Source organism: Notamacropus eugenii, chromosome 3 (genome assembly GCF_028372415.1).
Source record: "Notamacropus eugenii isolate mMacEug1 chromosome 3, mMacEug1.pri_v2, whole genome shotgun sequence".
In the NCBI taxonomy this organism is placed as follows: Eukaryota; Metazoa; Chordata; class Mammalia; order Diprotodontia; family Macropodidae; genus Notamacropus; species Notamacropus eugenii.
In genome coordinates, this window is record NC_092874.1 from 59,516,172 (window position 1) to 59,535,130 (window position 18,959).

General features: G+C 36.5%; 1 protein-coding gene and 1 pseudogene across 3 annotated transcripts in view; one reads left to right on the top strand and one right to left on the bottom strand.

Moving 5' to 3' along the window:
• The window catches only part of MALRD1 (MAM and LDL receptor class A domain containing 1), a 1,140,778-nt gene that overhangs the window by 274,779 nt on the left and 847,040 nt on the right, over positions 1–18,959 (top strand). For all 3 annotated transcript variants that reach the window (XR_011976660.1, XM_072651641.1, XM_072651639.1), the window contains exon 2: positions 10,546–10,683. Coding sequence is in view for 2 of the 3 variants with exons in the window: in XM_072651641.1 (XP_072507742.1) it covers positions 10,546–10,683 (138 nt within the window). In the remaining variant the exon portion in view is untranslated. The remainder of the gene's footprint in view (positions 1–10,545; positions 10,684–18,959) is intronic.
• LOC140531023 (troponin I, cardiac muscle pseudogene) lies at positions 9,572–11,129 on the bottom strand (annotated as a pseudogene).

Sequence of the window (18,959 nt, forward strand, 5' to 3'; positions counted from 1 at the left end):
AGTCATTACTGAAAAAATTTTCTTCACCATGGAGCTAAAGCAGGTTAATGATTTTCTTCCTGCTGCTTAAAAGAGTGATCATATTGTGGGTACTTAGACACTGTTAAGTGCTTGGACAAAGTTCAAGGAAGTACAAGGATTCATTTGTATGTGTCCAATTTCTCCACAGAAGCTAAATGTGAGGGTTCTGCCCCTTGTTCCAGCCTCTGTAAAAGACTCTTCCCAGATGCTTCCTTTGCCCGGTCACAAAGATGAACTACTTGGCCAGTTTGACAAGATGTACAAAGTCCTTTCTTTCATTGATATCTAGGAAGCTCCTTTTTAGCACTCTTGCTGTGATAGCATGCATGGTCTTGCTTCAGGGAAAAGGTTAATATGAAAGCAGGAGGAAGCATTGAGTGGGAAAGGTCTCTGTTGCATGAAAAATTCTAATAACTGTCAGCCCTAGAGAAGAGCAGGGGATGGATCTGTAGAGTAAACAGATTTCAATTTAAATGTTACATGGTGGGGTCACCTTTTGGTTTCTAAAGCTTTCCATTTTCGTCTCTGAGTAGTCTCTGCTTTGGTATTTCACTTGCAAGTCAGTGAGAAAAATCTGAAGATAAATTCAGAATTACTTTTAAGAGCTGAGTTTCTTTTTTTTGATTCTTTTCTGGGGAAGAAGGTTGTGAAAAAATTATGATTCTCATGTTATTTCATCAAATACAATAATGTGTTTGTGTCTCTGTAGGGAGCAGTTCTTTTAAAAAGAAACCCAGCAAACCTTAGGGGAGCCATCAAATATATACACTTTTTTCTTCTATTTAATCTGTTAGTTTGCTTCATACAAGACAAGCTATTTTTAACTGATAGTCAACCAATCGACATGCATTTCTTAAGTACCTCCCATATGCTAGGCAGTATGCAAACTGCCAGATATATACATATAGCTTTGAAAGACTCTAAGGATCCTTTTTCCAACTCCCATTTACATTGTCAAGTTTGATTCTCTGAGCTCGGCCATAACTCCTCCTCAGAATTCTAGGGCTGTTCCCAAGGGGTTGGGGTATCTTTCTAATAATTAGCTGTCAGTTCAAGTGCTCATTATGATGTGTTCCCGCAATATTAATTGCCAGTGATTAACACCCCAGTATTATCTAACCAATTAACATCAGTTAGCTTTTACAAAGAAGTATTAACTGGAGAGACATGGCAAGAACCAAAGTGTAAAAATAGTGTGCCCTGAACCAGGGTGCACTGTTCCCTGTACCACCTCAAGACCTGGGGAAAGTGGGGTCCAAGCAGGATGTGGCAGAGCTGCTACGACAGTGACTCCCTTGGTTGGTTCCTCCATGTTGCTGCATCTCAGGGCCATGTTCCTCATTGGGCTTGACTGCTGGAAAACTTGGGAATGAAATTGAGTTCCTCAACTTCTGGTGCTTTTTCCAACCCCTTGAAGCTCAAGACATGATATTATTTCTGTTATATTCATTCACTTAAGCACAGAAAGAATGAGCACAAGGGGCAGAAACCGTGGCTCCATATGTGACCATGTGCTTATCTTGAATCATGCTGTGGAAAGCCAGAAGCATCTCTCTATCATCTGTTTCCACATCCTAAAGAGCTGCTTGTTCTGCCTACATGCATATCTAGCCTCAAGATGCCTAAGGGAAACCAAATGAGCTTTCACTAATCCAAAAAGGGTAGAAGTCATTGTCTTATAGAAATGAACGTTCTGCTGATAAGTTCCTTCCTGCCTGCCTTGTCCAAATGTCTGCGGCACTATGACGTGCCGGTGATGTTACTAATCTAGGAAAATCGTGGATAGCGACAAATCTACAGATGACAGATTTAATTTTGGAAAGTGGTTCTTTCAGATGTGATGATGGATATGGCTGTAAACACCTTTACAGAAACCCCAAACATGATAATTCAAGAACTTTTACAGTAGTTTTCCAGACAATGTAATATAGTGGACAAGAATGGTGGCTGGAGTCAGAGAACCTGGGTTCAAATCCCACTTCTGAAATTTACTGTCTCTATGACCTTGGAAAAGTCATTTGATGTCCTTTGCCTCAATGTCCTCAATTGTAAATGAGTGGGTTGAATTAAATGATGTCAGAGGGTCTCTTGCAGCTTTTGAGTCTGTGATTCTGATTCACTTAACCCTGGGCCTCAGTTCTGTTATTCAGTTGTTTTCAGTCATTTCCAACTCTTTGTGAATACATTTGGGGTTTCCTTGGATGGGATACTGGAGTGTGACATATTCTTCTCCAGTTCATTTTACAGATGAGGAAACTGAGGTGAATGGGGTTAAGTGACTTAAACGGGGTCACACAGCTAGTAAGTGTCTGAGGCCCGATTTGAATTCAGGAGGATGAGTATTCCTGACTCCTGGCCTGGTATTCTATCCATTATACCACTTAGATCTGCCCTCAGTTTACTCATGTGTAAAATAATGGAATTGGACTAGATGATTTTTCAACTCCCTTTTATCTCTAGCTCTATGATCTTGTGATCTTACTAAGTTAGGAATAAAGAGAATTAAAAAAAAATCCTTCTTCCAATGTACTTCTAAATAATATAGCTCTTGTTGGTGATTCATTTTGGTGAGTCTTTTACAAGAGTTAGCTGAACACATCTGATCATTAGACTAAATTTATAATAAGGAAAATCCCCTGCTGAGAATCTCCTGAGGAAAGAAAATATTTTCATGACTTTCTGTTCTTTCTAACACATCCAGAATTCACCATCATCCTGACATATGTTAAAGTATAAAGAGCAGTGCTACCAGCCACCATGCTGAAGAGTTGAAATACATTTTGTAGTCGGTAATTTCAAGCTTTTAAAATATGGATGTCATTTGTACACACATGTACGCTGTCCTCTATGATGGTATAAGAGAATGGTATTTGTAGAATTTTCTAAAGTACTTCTTCAAGTAATTTCACTGCATGGTCTGAACAAAGATATCCCGAGAGCCACTCCCATATATATCCTGCTTGTCACAATGGATATTTGTTGGGTTTATTTGGTTTCGATTATATAGTAATGCAAGATAATAGAAATAAAAACTACACCAAAAAGCCACCAACTCTGATTAAAGCGTGGTTGCCCAATTTTGTCCTGTTGAACAGATTGCAAAATACTTCCTTTCTTTTAGTAGAGAGATATGGAGGACTAGGGATGCAAAATGGTACCTGATGTTGCCAGGTATAGTGGCTGTGTTTTTCCCTCTGTTACAGGGGAAGGTTAGATCAGGAGAAGGGGGTGTTTATCAGAAAAAAAATATTTCATTTTGAAGAGAAAAACATCAGTAAAACTTGACGAAAAATAAATAGAGGTATTGGATCTTTGGTAGTAAGGAAAACATTGGGCTATAAAAGCCAGGGAAGTAAGATGGCCTGGGGTCATGAATACTCATCCTGGGCAAGTCATTGAATCCCATTTGCCTCAGTTTCCTCATCTGTAAAATGAGCTGGAGAAGGAAATGACAAGCCACTCCAGTATCTTTCCCAAGAAAACCCCAAATGGGGCTATAAAAAGTCAGACATGACTGAAAACACCTGAAGAACAGAAAGAAATGAAAGGCAGGAGAATTGCATTCCAGTTCTCACTCTTCCACTACCTCACTGTTTACATTGACTAACTTAGCCTCTCTAATTTTCTTTTTTAATGTATAAAAACGGGGAGTGTATTCGATAATCTTAGAAGTTGCTCTTAATTTAAATTCAATTTAATTTCAATTCAATTCAATTCAATTCAATATTGACTAAGTTTCTTCATTGTTCCAGGCATTGTGCTGGGCACTGCAAATATTGAGATAAATAGTGATTCCTTGCCTTCAACGAGCTTATTATGAGGATATTACATGCATGCAAATATTATAATTATTAATAGAAGTTGGAGTTTGCCTAGGGCAAAGGACAAAGAAATCCAGATATAATACTCTAAGAAAATTTGAAGAGGCAATTATTACTATGGTATCAAGCAGCAGTCTTGAAACCAATGAAGATTTTCAGTGGGGGAATTCCAGGAAGGTTAATTGTGATATCAGAGCTAGGCCTCAAAAGAAGAGAAGGATGTGAGGCTGACATAGTGAGAGAAGTATATTCCAAGTTTGGAGAATGGCATATGCAAATACACAGAACTGGGACAGTGTAGGATAAAATGGGGGAACATCCTATAATCCAGTTTGGAAGAGGACTGACCTAGAATGAAATTGAAAGTTGGATTGGATACAGATTATTGGAGACCTAAATATCAAGCTAAGAATAGTGCATTTTGTCATAAATGAAGTAGGGGGGCCATTAGGGATTTTTGGGTAGGGGAATGACTTGGTCACATCTGTGCTATAGGCAAATGATTTTGGAAGCTGTGTGAAGGATGAATGGGAGAAGGGAGAGAAAAGGCAAGAAGACCAGCCTGGAGGGTATTACAATAGTCTAAGGAAAGTCTCCTGAAATGGGGTAATATATAGGGGGCATAAAGGATGATGCATGAGATACTATGGAGGAAAAATGGAAGGGTTGTCCTAAAGTCTTTACTCAGGGAAGACATATCTGCAGATGATGGAGATCATAAGACCCAAGTATGTCTCTCTGAGATTTTACCAGGAGCTCAGTCTACAGTAATTAGGTTAAAAAGAATGAGCACCGTCTTCACAATATGTCATGATTCTGCCCCTAGAATTTATTTGGCAAATGATTTTGTTCATAAATTCACAGAGATTAGAATGGGTAGAGACCATGCAGGTCATCTATTCAAATTGTCCTCATTTCATGGATGAGATAATCAAGATCCACAGAAATTGTGGTTTGCTATGGGTGATGTAGGTGGTAAATAAAGATCCTGAGATTTGAACTTAGGTGCTCTGGCTTAAATCCATTGCTATTTTCAGTATGTCATGATGATGGGGATGTGGATGTGGCTGACTAAGGAAGGAAAAGAGTAAAAAGTGACTCCAATGGATGATTGGGATGACAATGAAGCCATTAAAAGAAATCAGGAAGTTAGCAGGAGGAGTAGATTGGGAGGGAAGGGCAAGTTAATTTTCCCTTGACTGAGGATATTGGCTCTTTTGTGTTGGTTTTCTGCTTCTTCTCACAGAGGTCTAGGCATGTACTACTGTAAGAATAAGAATCAGCTGAATGAAGGGAGTTAAAGTTGGTGTAAGAACTTTATTTCCCACAAACTTTGCTGGGACATCAAATTGGCATCATTGAATCTGTCCAATATTTAAGTGGAAACTCTTGCTACAGGGTAAAGAAAGGCTATTATATTTTCTGTAATCAAGCTTTATCATGCCTTTTCAGATGGATTTCAAATGACTTCCACTCACTTCCTCTTTGTTCCAGACATGAAGGACTGGAATACTTGCTGTCTCACACACAGAATCCAATCAATCAATAAGTCAATCAATTAACAAACATTTATTAAGCACCCGCTATGTGCCAGTTCCCATGCTAGGCATACCATCACCATCATCTGTCTTTATGGCTTTTCACAGGATATCTGCTATGCTTGGAATGTTCTCACCTCCATCTCTTAGAGTTCTTTTGCTTTCTTCAAGGCTCACCTCTGGTTGGAGTCTTTGCTTATCACTTTGGTCTTTTCTTATCATCTAGCCCCACTCCTCTTTGACTATTTTTTATTTATTTTGTGTTGACTTCTTAACATACATGTTGTTTTCTCCTAGTAGACTGTAAATTCCTTGAGGGCAGGGGGAGTCTCAGATTTTTCTTTTACTTTCCCTAATCTAGCACAGAGTCTGGTAAGTAGTAGGGCCTGATAGCAGAAGGTAGTAGGTGCTTGCAGTTGTAACTGAAGGCAGTGACATCACCATAGTGAAGGTGTTTAGGGTACAAGGGTACCCTTGAGAGGTAGGAACGTAAGAGAAACTGAATCATTAGCATAGAGGAATAGCTAACAGGCCCAAGGCCCTCTGTGCCATCGATGTAAGTATACATGAAGTCCTGTGCCATGTGCCTTGATCCTCTCTGTCGCCCACTGTCTTTATTCACTTTTATTATCTTCACCTAATGCTGATAATCACTTCTCTCCACCTACCTCCTTAGTCTTGTTCCCTGCAGAGACTCTGAAATGTAGACGTAGCATTGATGAAGAACTGCAACCACATTTCTGTTCAATAAAAAACCTTCCGTGGGGACTTATAAACTTCTGCCCTAAAGATTTTTTTCCATTTTAATAAAATGTGAAGGAAGGAGGGCCAACAAAGCAGCATTATAATTCATCATCCCTGGGGATTTAGAAATAACTTTCAAAATGGAACTTGACTTTGCCTATGTCACCATCCACCTTAGCATTTTAGTATCAACATTACTTATGGTGATATGCCTAAAAGCAATCCTTTCGAATAAAAACAGGGAATAAATCACAAAAAATTACGTTTTGTATTCTTCCTGCCTCAAAAGGGGAATTGATATGGCATGCTATGTTAAAAGACATATTTAACAGGAAAATTAAAAATAAAAACAGAAGAAAAACCAATTTAAAAAATGCAGGAATAGATTACCAGGCAGCTGGAATGAGTTCGTTCTTATAGTTGAACACTGAATATAACTTTTGAGTTCCCTAGCAGCTAAGGCAAAAACAGAAACATATTAGACTATGTAGTATTTATTGCTTGATAAAAGGAAGCATGCATATGAATTCATTTAAAGGAACAAACTTTTTTCCCTGATGCTGAATTTTAGAAAGAACTTATTACATGGATCCTAACATAAGGAACAGTTGGTAACCTAATAGATAATATCTTCGACTCTGGTTTTTCAAAGAACGAAGAACCATTCTTCAAACAGATTTTTTAAAAAATTAATTCTCTTTAAGGAATGAAAGAAAAACCTTAAATCTTTACCAAGTGAAGATATTTCTGCAGGGGACTGAGAAAAGATAGTTCAGATATTTTTGCTTTCAGGATTTTACCAGGAGCCCAGCTTGTACAGATTAAGCACAAAGGACTGTCTTTAAAGTATTGACGTTGGCATAGCATTTTTTTTTGCCCCAAACCTTCAATGACTCTCCATTGTTAGTAGGATGAATTACCAACTTTTCTACCAGACATTGAGGGGCTTGTCACTGCTTGGCCTCAACTTTCTTTTGCGTCTTTATTTCCTTTTGCTTCTCTACACGACCCCTTTGCTTTATGGATAAACTGGTTCATTCCATACCCCTGAACATGTCTTTTGCTTTGTAATTTTAAAAATTTTGCTAATGACAATTTTCCCACTTAAAATACTTTTCAATCTCTGATTAGATCTCAAAGGGATTGTTATAGCCCATTCCACAACCATTTAAAAAGTACCTACTATGCAAGGTTACTGTTCAGGTGCCAGGTATACAAAGAAGAAACAACAAAAAAAATCTCTGCCCTCAGGAAACTTATTTTCCATTGGGAGAGTGGGATATAACAGTTAAGTGAACACAAGGTTATTTGAGGAGGGAGTGAGTATTACTTATTAAAGGACTCAGGAAAGGCTTCCGATGAGAGATTACATCTGAATGGAGCCTCAAAAGATGCCAAGAATTAAAAAATACAAAGGTGAGCCAATCTCATCACGGGGCATCATGGGCAAAGACACCAAAGTGAGATATTGAAAGCTGAGTTCAAGGAATAGCAATGGTCCATTCCAGTCAGAACGTAAGTACTTTGAAAGAGAGTGAAGTGCAGCAACTTGGGATAAGTAGGCTGGAACCAGGCTGTCAAGAGCTTTCCCAAGCTGAAGAGTAGGTATTTTTATCCCAGAGGTTATAAAGAGCTACTGAAAAAATGTTCAACAGGGAAGCAGCATGGTTTGTCTCATTCGTTACAGAGATTATTTTGGTACTAATTTGGAGGATAGAAGGCAGAGTTGTACACCCAACCCTCATTAGTTAGACGATGCTATGTATGCTAGCTCCCTCATGGGTAGTAAAGAAAGAGCTCTGTAAATCTTGAAAGTGCCATATTAAAATGTAAATTATCATCGTTTTGTCACACTCTTATTAAAGAGAAAAACAACATTCTGGAGATTGTTTTGTAGAGGGAGCCTAGCAGCATTAGGTTTATGTAACCAGCCCTAATCATCACTGTGAGCAAGCCAGGAGTCTCAGCCACCATTAGGTGCTCTTGGAGTCTTTGCTACACTATATATGAACAAAGGAAGAAAATCTGAAAACATGTTTATTGAGGTACAACTAATAAAAAATCCCAAATAGTTTAAGAATGTAGAGACTGAATAGGGACATGCTTCTATGATCTTAATATTGTCATGATACTTTGCTGAAATATGGAACCAGACTAAATCATGGTTGAATACACTTGTTTTAATTCATCCTCATGATTCAGCAAGGGCTTATCAAATGCTTATTATATGAAATAAACTTTGAGAAGCGCTGGGAATACCAAGCAAAACCAAAACCAATCTCCAGCCTCAAGGAGCTTACATTCTAATAAAATTCCAGAGTTGCTAGCCAAATGCTAATAACACTGCAATGACTTTGATGTCATAATTATCATGTATATTGTTTTCTTGATCCTTACTCTTTTGTCTTTTTTGTGCATCTCTGTATTCTTCTTATCCATCATTTCTTAGTAGTAGTATTTCATTATATTCAAGTTTGACAACTTGCTAAGCATCCCTCAATTGAAGGGTATCTACTTTCTTCCCCAATTCTTTGTTACTAGAGAGTACCCCAATAAGTACCCCAATTTTGGTGTACATGGTCATTAGTCTTGGAATATATACCTAGAAGTGTCAGATTTACATCAAAGGGAATGGATATTTCAGTCAATCTTTCTTAATGAGTCCAAATTGATTTCCAAAATGGTTGTACCAATTCACAGATCCACTAACCAAGCACTAGTGCATATGCATCTTTTCTTTGTCTCTCTAGATTAGTTATTTGGTCATCTTTGACAATTTGCTGAGCGTGAAACAAATACTTAATTATTTTTATTGAATTTTCTTATTCTTAGTGATTTGGGGGCATTCTCATATAATTATTGTTTTCATATTAGTGGTTTGGGGCATTGTTCATGTGGTTATTAATAGTTTGTAATTCTTTTAAGAACTCTGTAATTATTAAAATTATTAAAAATAACTTTTGATCTTATAGATTTCTATTAGTTGCTTGTATAGTTTAGGTATCAAATGCTTATCAGAGATATTTATTTGATGCAATTTTTTTCTTAGCTAACTTATTGCCTCTCTTTTAATATTACTCTTGTTAACCACTACTCTCAATTAACCAAGAAAAACAAACAAAATCTCTCTCCTAATAAATGTGCATAGCCAAGCAAAGCAAATACATGTAATAATCATATCTAAAAATATAAGTTTTTTTTTACCCTTGTGTCCATCACTTTGTGCTTCTCTGTTTGGAATACAGAGGCTTGTGGAGGGGGAGGGATGCTGGGTAAAGTTTTAAGCATTATCATTTTCCACTGTTAATTGCTATGTATTTTACCTTTTTGGGGTTCCCTCTTCTTTGTCCTGTGGATTCAGTTGTTCTGTATCTGGTGTACAATTCCTCTTTTTTTTTAAGAGGGAGTTGCTTTTTTTTTTTTTTTTTACTCCAACTCAGAGAGGGTTCAAGGCTGGGCATTGGCCCAGGTTTGTTGGGGGGGAGGCACTGTTTGACCCCAGCAGACTTCACACTTCTTCCTCCTTTCCATCCCTTTCAGGGCATCAATGTTCCTTCTCCATTCTCCCACTCTCAGCTGTCCTTCTCCTTGTCATCCTTCTTCACCTGCCTGAGGTGGGACCCGAGGTCTGGGCCCTCCTCAGGACCCCTATCAGGTGTCTGCTGAGATCCGCACCCTTGGCAGGGCTGGACGCTTGAACTTCCCTCTCAGGTCAAAGATTTTCTGGGTCAGATCAGCAATCTGGGTGACATTCCAAGTAACTTTTGCCTCCAGATCGTATCTCTCTTTTTCCAACTTGTCCACTCTGGCCCGAAGCTCCTGACACAGCTCCTGCTGCTTGGCCACCCCGAGCCCGGGCCAGCTCCACGGGAGCATAGCCCTCCCCAAGCAGGTGGCCCTTCTCCCCAGCCGATCATCCCCCTCGCGCTCCAGCTCCTGCTTGGTAATCTGCAGCATCAGGGTCTTCAGCTACAGATTCCGAGAAGCCGAGATCTTGGACTTTTTCTGCAAGAGGGAAAGATTGGGGTCAGGATGGGCAAGGGAGAAAAACTAAACCTTGGGGAAGCTGGAATTCAGAACTGGGGAGGGAAGGGGGAAGGACAGAATCCCTAGGGGGCGGTTAGAATTCGGGTGGAGGGGAAGAGTTTTTAAGAGTTAAAGGGGTCTGGAGACCCTTTGCCATATTTCTGGTCACATGACCCAGAAGTCTCAGACTCAGTTTTTTAATCCACAAAAGAGAAAATCATATTTATACTAAATATCTTTATAAAATTGTTGAGAGGAAAATGCTTTGTAAACTATTAAAAAGTGATAAACAAATCAGCTTTCAAATTTAGTATTATTACTAGTGGAACTAGTGCCATCAGAAGCCAAAAGCCAAATTGAGTTTTGAAAACTGAAATGAATTCTTCTCCAATTAGGTTCATCTAACAAGAAGTGTGATTTTGAAGTTGACTTCTTTGTGATGACACTTGATGGTATGCAAGTGGGCTGGACTAAGACGAATGGAATTACTAGGACTTCACCTCCATACCACAATTACAAGGGAAATGAGTCTGGTAAGAATGTTTAATTAATAGATTTCTTTTCTGATTTTTGGTACATCTATGGAGGTATTTGAAGAATTCTCCTTCTTAGGCAAAGGAGAATGATATTTATTCTTATGCTTCTTTGCTCTGTTGGTTTGAGGAAGATACAGTTTTACAAAATTAATAAGAATTCTTCTCTATGATTCAGCGAAGATAATAAATTTCAACCACTGTTACTGAAGAAGAGGCTATTTGATTAGTTATCACTTTCATTGGTAAGCTATTTTTTAAAAAAGTAATGATTAATAGCCATATTCTCAAACCTTAAGTAACTTATACTTTGATTTCAGTTCATGTTGGCTTCTTTTGGTGCCTTTTATTGTCTTACCTCAAATAAATATTTACCATTTCTCAAAAAAATCAAACTCACACAAATCAAAATTCTTCTCAGTATCGTATGGTCTATAGTTACTCTTTTTCCTCTCCCTAACTTTCCACCTCCTTTTCTTTTTATCCACTGTCCCCTTGTGGTGCTCTCTCTCCCTCTTAATTTGGGTCACTTCTAAATTTAATTGTGTGCATGAAAAGCTAAATTCAATAGCTTTTGGCTACTTTTAAAGATGCTTCATCATAGTAAACAATGACTGAGAGTAGAAATAAATTTAGTTATGAGCATTTAATAACAGCTGATAGTTCTAGAGGGCTTTAAAGTCTGTGAAATGCTTTACACCCTGACCACTATGTGAGGCTAGGTACCATGAGCATTATTATCAAGTGTTGTCTCATAAAGCAGAGAGGCGTAGGGCAGAGTAAATCCAGTGTAAAGAAGACCTGGCAAGACAAAGTCCTCCCAAGGGCATTTATGGATGAGAATGGAAGGAGAACAGACAGAAGAAAACTTAAAAAAGACCTGCAGACCTTTATAACAAGGACAATGAAGTCAAGATACTTACATCATACGGTCTAGGACATGCCTAGAGGGAAGGTAAAAATAGTGCCAAAGAGAACAAAGCAGAGATGGGGAAATCAGATGGAATATTTTATATGTGTGTATATATACACACATATATATGTATATAGAGATAGACATACACATATGCATATCTATATATAGTGTGTGTATATACATATATAATATATGTAATATATACTGTATATAGGTAATATGTATGTATATTATATATAATATCCCAATCCATCTGATGTAAGTACTGTTATATAATATAAACATATTTTGTATAATATATGTATGTATGTATGTATGTATGTATGTATGTATGTATGTATGTGTGCTGAAGTGATGCACTTACGAAAGCAAAAGAGATCCCTAGATAAGTTATCTGAAGGGGGGGAGACACCAAAGTGTATAGTGAAGATAAAAGGTGAGTGAGAACATCAACAGCCACTGATATTTATGTCTATTTTCCCATCTACAAAAGACCTTTGAGATTCATCTTTACATGAAAAGGGCATCCTAATGAAAATATTCGAAGCGAATAAAAAAGCTTTCTCGAGAAATATTTGACAATGGCTCTAGGGCAGCTAGGTGGTGTAGTGGATAGAGTACCATCCCTGGAGTCAGGAGGACCTGAGTTCAAATCAAGTCTCAGGCACTTGACACTTACTAGTTGTGTGACCCTGGACAATTCACTTAACCCTAATTGCCACACACAAACACACACACACACACACACACAGAGAAAAGAAAGAAAAAAAGAATGGATCAGATCTTTGTCATATCACAATTGAATAAAAGATATAGAAAATAGAAGATTCCACTGAACTTGTTGATTATGAAAAATACCTTCATGCCACTTTTTAAATAAACTGTTTCCCAATCTTAAATCAAATCTTTAGAGATTCCTTGGAAGACACAGGGATAGCCTCAATCAAGGTTTCATTTGATGAAGCAAGGCATAGTAGAACAAGGAGTTACAAATTTTCGATAGGTGTTTGCCATAGTGTTAGAGGAGACCCAGTGCATGGTTTCCAACAGTTTTCCTGGAGAAGAACTCCATATGCTTCTGTTTAAAGATGATGTGGCATTGATTACATCAAACCTCAGAATATTACAGAACTTTCTCTTTGAGATCTGTTATCATTTAAAAGAATTTTGCTTAAATATCTTACATAGGAAAGACCAAGTAGAAAACATATGTCTTTTGATCAGATTATAGAATGCATTTTGATGGGAAACCTATGAAATTTGCCCATCAGTATGAATATCTGGGAAATACAGCACATATTAATAACAAGTTGGGACAAGGGTTAAGCAGGAAGAGGAGAAAGTGAGCTGGATTGCCTTCAGGAAATTGCAAGGTTTCTTTAAAGACCCCAAACTTCCTAAGAAAGCCCAGGTCTATCTTTTTTTAAACCCCATATTGCATTTAAAAGCAAGACACAGAATACTACAGTTAGAAAGGATTATCTTACAGAAGGCAATGGAGATACTCATAGCAGATGTGAAGAAGCTACAACGTATAATCTAGAAGGCAATTCAAAGAAAAACAGAAGTAAAAGCTATCTGATAAGAGGAGAAGATGGCTGGGGCAGAAGGCAAGAGTGGAAGATGACGGATGAGCAGCTAGTATACTTCCCTGATGTCTTCACAAGGGTCCACCAAATTGAGTACACCTTCTGTAATTAAATAATGGAAGGACTTGTATAACAAGTACATAGGATGGTTGACAAGAACTTCGAAATGGATGTGATTAAAGATCTATTTGAGTATTTATGAATTGATAAATCAAGGTTGTGAGTTTGAGGGACTTTGCCCATGGACACACAGTTATTGAATATCAGAGTTAGGATTTGGATTTAGGGTTTTCTGACTCCACATCCATCATTCTATCCATCCTATTAGTCTATGATGTCTTCATTTAAGCACCTACGTTTCTGAAAACAGATTATTTTATAACTTTCATTTGAATCCATTGTGATTCAGCCTTATGATATGCCTTCAGTAGTCTACTTAAATACAGAAATGCAGATTAGAAAACAAATGGTTTCTTCCAGTCTACTTCTAATTAACAAAATTGAAGTTTCCACTCTCAGTTGTTTTGTTGGTAAGTAGACATTGGCTGGGTGGGATCCGTTTTTGCAAGTCACAAAATTACTTCTTAATTATTATAGAAAATTTTTGAATAATTAACTTTATGGAATTACTTTTGCCTTTGCTACAAAATATTGTCTGTATTGTTCAACATATAATGAGTGCTTTCAGAAGTTTTGAAAGTCAAGGATAAAAATCTATTAGAATGATTAAAATATTGCTCTGTTAATATTTGAAATGTGCTAAAACTCAATGCCAAGTAATTAAAGCATCATTGATTTTTGTAAAATATGGAATTGGATTCAAATAAAATCCTTGTGATTAAAACAAATTCAAATAAGGCTCTTCAATTACAGTTAAACATTTTCAAATGAAGAAAATCATTATGTTAGTCTTAACAATAATTAAAGTAGTGCCAAGAAGAGAAAAATAATATGAGTCTGAGACACTGTTCTGTTCCTGAGTAAGTAGACAATACTTTTAATAATTCCAGGGGCCAGGTGATGTCAAAGTGGATTTATTCTGTTATTTATAGTGCTCAATTTGCCAGAAATATGAAATCTAAAGGTTATTTATGATGCCCTGTAATTATGAGAAGAAAGTAATTTACCCCATTAGTCTGAAGTTTTAACTGTAATATGTGTGTTTTTCTTTTATTCTTCAATAGCAAGGAATTTTTTTATCCTGATCAACTAATAAATTATGAGCTGAAATATATAAGTAATGAAACACATACAATACGTCAAATTATCCAGACTGATTCTAATATCATTTTTGCTACTAGTTAATTAATTTGTACCATAGTCTCCTTATCCATAAAATTATATTTCTGAAATACAGATTTGACTGTGCTCTAAAACCTTCTACTGCTCTAAGACCTTCATTGGCTCCCTATTGTCTCTAGGATAACAAATCTTCAGCCTAGTTCTTTACGGTCTTGCAGGCAGCTACCTTTCAAGTCTTACTTCATGTGCTTTTCTTGACTTACTGTCCTATTAGTTATTGCCATTCTGATATTCCTTTTTCCATTTTACTTGCTTTTGCACAGGTAGTCATCCATGCCTGAAGTATACTTCTTCTCACTGCTTCCTCAACATTTTAAAACACATCCTTTAAAATAAGTCTCAGGTGCTGTCTTCTAATGAGGTCTTTCCTAATTCCATTGCATTTCCTTTTAATGTCAATTGTTAGTGTTCTGACTCTCTTGAAAATTCCATATGTAAGACTAATTTTTTTAAAAATTAACTTATCTGGGTTCATGTATTTCCTCAATAAGATATAAACTTCTTGAATCCATAGGCTTAAATTTTTTTTCTGTATGTCTTCTGTGACTAGTGTATGGTACATTCTATACGGTAGGTACTTAATAAATGTTTATTGAATTGGATTGGGGAGGCTGGTCCAGAAAGAGTTAAAGTTTCTTTCAGCTTGATTTAATCACTCCTATTTCATTTTATCTAAATGACTCCTAGTGTGTTATTGTTCGGTCCTTTTTTCAATTGTGTCTGACTCTTCGTGACCCCATCTGGGGTTTTCTTGAGGAAGATACTGGAGTGGTTGCCATTTCTTTCTCCAGCACTTTCTATTGATAAGGTGACCAAGGCAAATGGGATTAAGTGATTTGCCCATCATCGCACCACTAAGTAAGTGTCTGAGGCTAGATATGAACTCATAAAAATGAGTCCACCTAACTTCAGGGATGGCATTCTGTGCACTATGGTGCCACCTAGCAGCCACCTCCTAGTGTGGTCCAGGTCTAAATAGAATCACTACTGACACATGCATTTGATTATGTGAGGCTGACAATTCTAGTGTATTTATGCAATGGATATGGGTTGCAATAGACATTTTTGGATGACATATAGACATCTCTGAGAGCATGCATTCATCAAAATATTGAACAACTGAAAATATTTTATAGATTCTACTTTAGATTTGTTGAATATGTTAGTGACAGCCATTTAGTCTGTGTTTCAGTACTCAAGACCTTTGGGCTTTTATTCAAGAGTAATCAAAACCTATAGTCCAAAGATCGATGACGAAGCCTATCTCATGCTTCTTGACAGGGATTATGTACTAGAGATGCAGTATGAAAAGTACATTCTCAGATATAGCTAATGTGTTGATTTGGCTTGTTCGACTATTCATATTTATTACATAAGAGGGATTCTACTGGGGCTTTGGGATAAATTGGCTGGATTTGAAAAGAAAAAAAAGATATTCTAAAAGACTTTAAAGAATAAATAGAAGAAAACCAAAGAAGGGTAGAAGGGGACACAATCAAATAGAACGTTATGTTGCTACCTTGTTAAATATTATATGCAAATTTTTTTTTTAAAAACTGTAGGTAACAGAAATGCGTTGTTTCTTGCCCTACATATATTCAAATGTTTGCTGATGAGGAAGTTCACAATAAAAAAGAAAGTTCAATTATTTTAAAAAAATTGATGACATAGTGAGGCACACACTGATGTGTATTTCCAGGACATTTTAATACTATATGCAGCATTGCATAGTGGATAGACTTGGGTTTGAAATTGCCTCAGATATTTTCAGGCTATGTGACTCTGGGCAAGATGCTTAACCTGTCTGAACTTTTATCTCTGTATCTGTGAAGTATGGACGATAATAATACCTACCACAAAGGGCCATGAGGCTGCAAAGAGACAAATTTCTATAAAACACTTTTTTAAATCTTCCCATATTATAATAATCTTATGTGCAGATTGCTTGTAAAACAGTTTAAAATACAACTCTTCAGAACTGGAATTTTGAAATCAGTTGGCTTTGAAAAAATGCTCTAAACTAAATGAATATGGGAAAAAATATTGTGTTTCCTTAATGGTCTGATCAAGATACCCAGAAAAGTCTTTTTCTCATTAAAAAATGGTCATTGGTTTTGGTTCCCTTTCACCAGAAGAGCATGCAAAATTGACTTTTATCTACAGTTTCACTCTGTACTTCTTCTCTTGGTTAGTGTTGAGGGCAGTATTCAGGTAAGGAAGACTGTTCAGTGATGGTTGCTGATCACTCAAGGGTCTTGTTACCTATTTTTTTTATGCTTTTAGCTTCAGGATTGCTCCTCTCCTTGCCCTCTGTCAGTCTCAGTTTTGTAATATTTTTAATCACTCCTTTGTCTTTTTGTCATTACCCAGTTGAACAGCCATGGTGATAGAATAGTGTGGGTATGTGGAGGTTGCAGATGGGAAACAGCAGGAAATTTGGGAGGGAGTACACAGGCAGAGGAAACAATCTGTATTGACTCTGATTTGTGTTGTTAGGAGCCCTTTTCCTTTTAGCAAGTTTTTAAACGTTGTGTAAGCTTTCTCATTCTCTAAACATCCATCTATACATCATGTTATTTATGTAGCTGATTACTTGCACAATATTCTAGTGATTAGATGGTGTACTATGATCCACCAAATAAAGTTGTGTCATTGTTTACTGGATAACTGGAATTCTGAATGTTTATCCCTCTCCCCATCCTTTGTTTGTTCCTTTGCTTACATATCAAGCTAATAAAATTTTAGAGTTCACTTCTGACACCATTTTGAATCTATTGATGTATCAATGAGGCTTTGCAGCAAAATAATTAGTAGGCGTGCAGTTATACACAACTTTCCACATTTATCAGAGCCATATAAAATAGTGCTTTCTTTAGCTTTTCCTAGAGAAATTTTTTCGCCATAGAACATCCTGTTACCTTCTGGTAGGATTGTCCCTAAATGAGAGCAGACAGATGGCTTGTTTATTTATTGATTAAATTTATAAAGTTGTATTTTTTCAAGGCATAAATATAAAATCATACCTAACAAATATGAAAAGTTTAAATAATATTATAGTAAAATAAGATGTTGTTTTACTTATTGTACCCTTTCTCTCAGTATTAGGACATTGCCTGGAAGAGTAGAGGTCAAAGGGTTTGAACAAAAGGTCATCAGAATTATTTTTTGTCATTATGTTATGTTTTCAATTCCTTGAGTAAAGCATATAAAGTTGATGTAGGGATAGTCAAATTGTCTTTAAAATATCTTGGTAATGAAGAAGAGAAGTCATTAAGTGGGTTTGAAACTTTAAGCTGTGATGAGGCAATATGGTTTTTATAAAGAGCTCTTCCTTTGAACTCAGAGGAAATAGGTTAGGATCTTAACTCTGACATTTAATATCTGTATAATCTTAGGCAAGTGATATATTTTGAGAGCTGACTTCAGAGCCCGGATGACCTGTGTTCAAGATCTGCTTTGGTCTTGACCCAGACCCTGTCACTTAGCCCTTCAGGGCTAAGACCACAGGTTTCAAACAAGGTACTGGTTTCTTCTTCTGGTAATTTGCTCCTTGAAGATAGGAACACTGTCTCTTTTTATATCCCCAGTACTGAGCACATAGTAGGCACTTAAATATTTATTGATTGAATTGATTGATTGGTAGTTTCCTATGAGATCACAAGTGGTCTCTATTTTTCTTACTGGTCTCAATATTTTGAGAACATTTTGTTTCATATTAGCTTGGAGATAATGAGTATTTGATATAATAGAATCTATGAAAAAATTATTCTCAGATTTTTTTATAGATCATCATTATTTATGGATCATTATGTACAATGGTCCCATTTGTGATAATGGTCTACTTTCAGTCTGAATTATTTGTGGAATTTTCATATTTTTAGATATGTATTTATAGTGTAGGGGTTTGTCATCTCATCCATGAACAGTAGCAAGCTTCTGATATGTAATTCTAGTTATCATGCGGTGCCTTCCTATACAACTTGTTCAAGCATTCCCCAACTGAAACACTTTTTTTTTTGTTTCTTTTGTTTCTAGGGATTTTTTTTTATTTTCATCTTTGTGTCCACAAAAATAGCTGGGAGCAATATTTTCGTACATACAAGACTTTTTTATTTTTTGATTTCTCTTGGTAAAGCACGAAGAGTTGTATAGCTGAGTCAAAGGGTTTAGTTTAATAACTTTCTATAACTGTTTAATAAGTCTTTGTGTGTAATTATAGATGTCTTCCATAAAGCTTATACTCACTCAATAGTTAGTCAATGTCTCTTTTTTCCCATAACCACTCTAACATTTGCCATTTTCCCTTTTTTTGATCGCCAGTCTTCTGGGTATGAGGTAGAATTACTTTATATTTCTCTTTATGAGTAATTAAAAATATTTTTTTAAAATCTGGAAATAGATAGCCTGGATTTTTTTCTCTGATGATTGCTTTTCACATCCTGACTTAGACCGTTTATCAACTGAAGAAT